The sequence below is a fragment of the Dendrobates tinctorius genome, unplaced genomic scaffold (genome assembly GCF_039654945.1).
Source record: "Dendrobates tinctorius isolate UK_male_01 unplaced genomic scaffold, ASM3965494v1 ptg000189l, whole genome shotgun sequence".
Classification (NCBI taxonomy): domain Eukaryota; kingdom Metazoa; phylum Chordata; class Amphibia; order Anura; family Dendrobatidae; genus Dendrobates; species Dendrobates tinctorius.
The window spans coordinates 3,802,501-3,808,389 of NW_027361856.1; the positions used below are offsets into that span (position 1 = coordinate 3,802,501).

At 49.8% G+C, this 5,889-nt stretch overlaps 1 protein-coding gene across 6 annotated transcripts in view; it reads left to right on the forward strand.

The window, feature by feature from the left end:
• USF1 (upstream transcription factor 1) overlaps positions 1–5,329 on the forward strand; it is a 45,744-nt gene extending 40,415 nt beyond the window's left edge. For 3 of the 6 annotated variants that reach the window (XM_073552283.1, XM_073552280.1, XM_073552284.1), the window contains 9 exons: positions 242–291; positions 376–488; positions 3,695–3,796; positions 3,869–4,064; positions 4,132–4,219; positions 4,302–4,360; positions 4,447–4,541; positions 4,825–4,953; positions 5,024–5,329. In XM_073552283.1, the coding sequence (XP_073408384.1) occupies positions 242–291; positions 376–488; positions 3,695–3,796; positions 3,869–4,064; positions 4,132–4,219; positions 4,302–4,360; positions 4,447–4,541; positions 4,825–4,953; positions 5,024–5,113 (922 nt within the window). In that variant the 3' untranslated portion in view covers positions 5,114–5,329. Of the gene's footprint in view, positions 1–241; positions 292–369; positions 489–3,694; positions 3,797–3,868; positions 4,065–4,131; positions 4,220–4,301; positions 4,361–4,446; positions 4,542–4,824; positions 4,954–5,023 lie in introns of all 6 variants that reach the window. The other 3 variants (XM_073552282.1, XM_073552279.1, XM_073552281.1) reach the window with 2 other exon arrangements.
• The last annotated feature ends 560 nt before the right edge of the window (positions 5,330–5,889 follow it).

A 5,889-nucleotide genomic window follows, 5' to 3' on the forward strand; every position in this document is an offset into this window, starting at 1 on the left:
GTGTATATGGGGGGTGAGGAGTCCATATATAACTGTACTGTATGGGGGTGGGGCATCCATATATCGCTGTACTGTATGTATATGAGGTGGGGAGCCTATATATCATACTGTATATGGGGATGGGGAGCTTATATCGCTGTACTGTATTATATATACATTTTTGTATATGGGGGTTGGGAGCCTATATATCACTGTATGTATATGGGGGGCTATTATAATTTTCTCTACCCTTTTTTTGAAGGCAGCAGAAAGCGTCAGAGATTGAGGAGGGCACTGTCCGCGTTCAGGAGGGTGAGCTAGGTTTTGGGGGTATTTGGGGGGGGTGTTATCATATGCACATATTCTTACTGGCTCCCTTCTCTCCACAAGGTGCAGTGGCCACAGGGGAGGACCCCACTAGCGTAGCCATTGCTAGTATCCAGTCAGCCGCAACCTTCTCGGACCCGGGGGTGAAGTATGTATTCCGGGCCGACAGCGGAGGTACACAGGTAGGTGATGGGGGAGGTGAGATAATACAGGGTCAGATTTGGGGGGGCACTATAATACAATGCCAGCGAAGGGGGGATACCTTAATACATAGCCAGATAGCGGGGAGGGAGTGCTATAATACACGGCCAGATGTGGGGGGGGGGGGAGTAGTATAATACACAGGCAGGTGGATGGCTGGGAAGAGCGCTATAATACATGGATAGATATGGGGGGAGTGGGGAGTGGTATAATACACGGCCAGATAGCGGTGGGGGGGTATTGGTATATTACACAGCCAGATATAGGGGGGAGTGGTATAATGCATGGCCTGATATGGGGGGGGGGGGAGTTGTATAATACACAGCCAGATATAGCTCCCCCTCATAATACACGGCCAGACAGCAGGGGGAAGGGGGCCGCTATAATACATGGCTAGATAGCGGGGGGAAGTGGTATGATACACAACCATATAGCAGGGGAAAGTGGTGTAATACACGGCCAGATAGCGGGGCGGGAGGTATAATACACGTTCAGATATGGGGAAGTGGTATAATACACGTAAAGATATGGGAGGAATGGTGTAATACATGGCCAGATAGCAAGTGGATTATGGAGGGGGAGGTATAATACGCGTCCAGATATGGGGAGGCGTGGCTTAATACACAGCTAAATAGCTGGGGGAGAATTATAATACACGGCCAGATAGCGGGGGGAAGTGGTGTAAAACACGGCCAGATAGTTAGGGGGCGTATAATACACGTTCAGATATGGGGGGAGTGGTATAATCATGTCCAGATAGTGGGGGAGGAGATTGGTATAATACATACATCAAGGACACTGTTCTCTCCTGGTTCTCCTCCTATCTTTCTGACCGCACCTTTACTGTATCTTTTGCTGGCTCCTCCTCCTCTCACCTTCCCCTTACTGTTGGGGTTCCTCAAGGATCGGTTCTAGGCTCCCTCCTCTTCTACTGATTGTTTGACCAATAGGGGCAGTGTACAAGGAGATTTGGTTTCCAGTACCATCTCTATGCTGATGACACCCAATTATACGCTTCTTCTCGTGACATCATGCCAGCCTTTCTAGAAAACACCGGTGATTGTCTAAACGCTGTGTCTAACATCATGCCCTCACTATATCTGAAACTGAACCTGTCAAAGACTGAACTCCTTGTGTTTCCTCCCTCTACTAATGTACCTATACCCAACATTGCCATTTCTGTGTGTGGTTCCACTATTACTCCCCAGCAACATACCTGCTGTCTTGGGGTCATACTTGTCTCCGAGCTTTCCTTCGCTCCCCACATTCGATCACTGGCTCGCTCTTGTCATCTGCACCTCAAAAACATCTCTAGAATTCGACCTTTTCTTACTTTTGACTCTGCAAAAACTCTTACTGTTTCTCTTATTCATTCTCATCTGGACTATTGTAACTCTTCTAATCGGTCTCCCTCTTACCAAACTCTCCCCTCTCCAATCTGTCTTGAATGCTGCAGCCAGGATCATATTCCTCACCAATCGTTACACCGATGCCTCTACCTTGTGCCAGTCATTACACTGGCTACCCATCCACTCCAGAATTCAGTATAAACTTATTACCCTCACCCACAAAGCCCTCCATGGCTCAGCACCACCCTACATCTCCTCCCTTGTTTCAGTATACCACCCTACCCGCACCCTCCGCTCTGCTGATGACCTGAGGTTAGCATCCTCAATAATCAGAACCTCCCACTCCCGTCTCCAAGACTTTACACGTGCTGTGCCAATTCTTTGGAATGCACTTCCCAGGTCAATACGATTAGTCCCCAATCCCCACAATTTTAAGCGTGCCCTGAAAACGCATTTATTCAGACTGGCCTATCGCCTCAACACATTAACCTAATCTATCCCTGTGTGGCACAGCCAAAAGTTTTACCATAACCAGGTTCCCCGCATCATGTTCCCACATGCTTTATGCATCCATTAGCCCTCTGTGTCTGTACTGTTACACACTTAACATTATGGCTGGTCCATACAATCAGGGCAACAGTTACCACCCAACTTTCGTGTCTACTGTCTACCTCTTTCCTCATACACTGTAAGCTTGTGAGCAGGGCCCTCATTCCTCTTGGTATTTGTTATAATCTATGTGATTATTGTTATGCTGTAATGTCTATTGTCTGTACAAGTCCCCTCTGAAATGTAAAGTGCTGTGGACTATGTCGGCGCTATAGAAATAAAATTTATTATTATTGTTATTATTACATGGCCAGATATGAGGAAGTGATATTTTACAAAGCCAGATATTGAGGGGGCACAATAGTGTATCCAGATATCGGCGTGGCCCACTTTAATATAGTGCCAGATAACGAGCAAAGGCACTACAATACGCAGCCAAATTTCAGTGGGGGCTATAATACATGGCTAGATATCGGTGGGGGTACTGCAAATATGTGACCAGATATGGGGGGCTATGATACACGGCCAGATATTGGTGGGGGGGCACTGTAATACACGGCCAGATACCGGGTGGGCTATAATACACGGTCAGATATTGGGGTGGGGGGGCTATAATATACTGTCAGTTATAGGGGGTGGGGGGGCTATAATACACGGTCAGACATCGGGGGAGAGGGCTAGAATACACGGCCAGATAAGAGAGGGGGCACTGGTATGATACATGGCCATATAGTGGGGGAAAGTGGTTTAATAAACGGCCATATAGCGGGTGAGCAGGGGAGGTATAATATACGTCCAGTTATGGGGGGGACGGCCAGATGATGGGGAGGGGGGGATTGGTATAATACTCGGCCAGATATGGGGGCGCTATAATACACAGCTAGATAGTGGGGGATAAGGGGTATAATACACGGCCAGATATGGGGGGGTGCATAATACGATGGCTACATGGGGGTGAGGGGGAGTGTTATATTACACGGCTAGATAGCTGGGGGGGGATTGGTGCAATATACTGCCAGATATGGAGGAAAGTGTATAATACACAGCCAGATAGCGGTGGGGTATAATACACAGCCAGCCAGATAGCGGGGGGGGGTATAATACACGTCCAGCAAGCGGTGGGTGGGGGGGGGGGGGAGTGCTATATTAAGTGGAGGAGTTATCCTATGGACTGGACCATAGGCGTAGGGTCAGGCTGGCTTATAAGGCTCCTCCCTGCTCTGGTTCTTTTGGGGACTGCTGCAGATCTTCTGCTCTGGATGTAGCCTGTGTGGCTTTTTTGTCTCCAGGTCATGTACAGGGTCATCCAGGTGGCAGAGGGTCAGTTGGATGGACAGACGGAGGGCTCGGGTGCCATCAGTGGGTTCCCAGCGGCGCAGTCAATGACTCAGGTGAGTCTTTCTCCTACATGTAATGTGCAGCCAGTGACCCTAGAGGGGAACATCATTTTACGCACGTTGCAGGCCGTCATCCAAGGCGCGTTCACCAGTGAGGATGCTGGGGAGAGCGACACCGCCACAGAGACCCACTACACCTATTTTCCCACGGCAGCAGTGGCAGACACAAGTACGTCAGTTGGAGCAGGTGCCACCGCAACAACTGTGGTTACAACACAGAACAATGAGGCCCTGCTGGCTCCTGCAGCGTCCACCGGTGGGGGTAAGACCTGAGTACGGCCATCGTTTGTGCCCTTGGACACAAGCTGATCTCTGCTTCCTCCTCACAGGGCAGTTCTTTGTTATGATGTCTCCTCAAGACGTTCTCCAGGGAGGAGCTCAGCGGTCCATCGCCCCCAGGACTCACCCCTACTCTCCGTGAGTATCTGTCATTGTGAGTGTCATAAACATGAAAGGTATAAATGAAGAGGTCACACATGTCCGTCCTCTCCTCGTCTAGGAAATCTGATGGTCCTCGCACCACACGTGATGATAAGAGGAGAGCGCAGCACAATGAAGGTCAGGTCCTGTAATGGTTTGTCGCTCCACTGGAGGACGCTGTGCACACTACTGGCTCCATCGTAATGCTATTTGTCTCTTCACAGTGGAGCGCCGGCGTCGGGACAAGATCAACAACTGGATTGTTCAGCTGTCCAAGATCATCCCCGACTGCTCTATGGAGAGTACGAAGTCCGGCCAGGTATGGAGCCACGAGCCCACTGCTTCCATGGCAGGCAGGGTTCAGTACCTTTACCTCCACATCCCCCAGTTTCCAATAATGTGGCTGTTGGTGATACTGCACCAACATGTCCCCACCACTCTGCTCAGAGAGGTTTCACATCAGTCCTAGTGACGCACAGTCTGATCTTGCTCTGTATGGCCTGTACTAGGAGAGAAGGATCATGTGCAGGAGTGGACATGGTGTTCAGGGCACACATGTTCTGGTGCCTTTTTCCAACTCTCAAATCTTGCCTGTTCTTTAGAGTAAAGGCGGCATCTTGTCTAAAGCCTGTGACTACATCCAAGAGCTGCGCCAGGGGAACTTGCGCCTATCTGAGGCGCTGCAGAGTGTCGAGCAGCTGCAGATGGACAATGAGATGTTAAGGCAGCAGGTGAGTTTCAAGGCCTGAGAGGGTTGTGGCTACATGACACTGGTGACTGGGTCTCGTCCTTCTTGTGCAGGTGGAAGATATCAAGAACAAGAATCTGATTCTCCGCACTCAGCTCCGCCATCACGGGGTAGAAATCATTATTAAGAATGACGCCCGCTGATGGAGCTGCATGGAGACCAGGTCCATGGACCGTGGACCAAGATTCCCAGCCCCGTGCATCAATGCACTGTAAATACATCATGAGGAGACTCGTGTGACCAGATGTAGAAATGTATATTTGTCAATTTTTGTACTTGTGTTGCCTCCGCTCTGCCCGGCGTCACTTTTGCCACCTGTCCTTATCTTGTTTTATTAGAATGAATTGTGCTGTACAGTCCCTGCCACTTCTTCTGCCTGTCATTGTCCGTCGTCGCCTGCTCAGAGCTCCTGGTTACCACGGGCTGTGGTGTTTTGGGGGTCCACATTGTCCATTACGCATATGGAAGGAGAAAGGCTAAACTTTGTGTGGATTACCTACAGCGTGACCTTCAGAAGCGGCTCTGGCACGTGCAGTAAACTAACAACCAGCAGGTGCTCGGCTCTAGTGCCCACCACAGTGTAGGGGATGTCCACATATCCATTATTTTCCCCTTGGCCCACTGTTCAATGTTTGGTAGAAACGTGATTGTTACACACTGTCCATGGCTGATATTAAATATCTAGACCACCACCCGAGCCCACGCCTGTCATAATACAGACGGCCCGAAGAGGATGATGAGAAGCCTGAGGAAATATTGTCAACAGCTGCACATCAGCAAAGCATGGTACCGTGTCCTGACACCATATCACCAGAAGCCACTGAGTGCTTGAAGGGCTAAACAGATGCCTGCGGGGGACGGTGGCTTGTATTTGGCCATGGGGAATGGAGACATACCTCAGGTCTGAGGGATGGCTCTA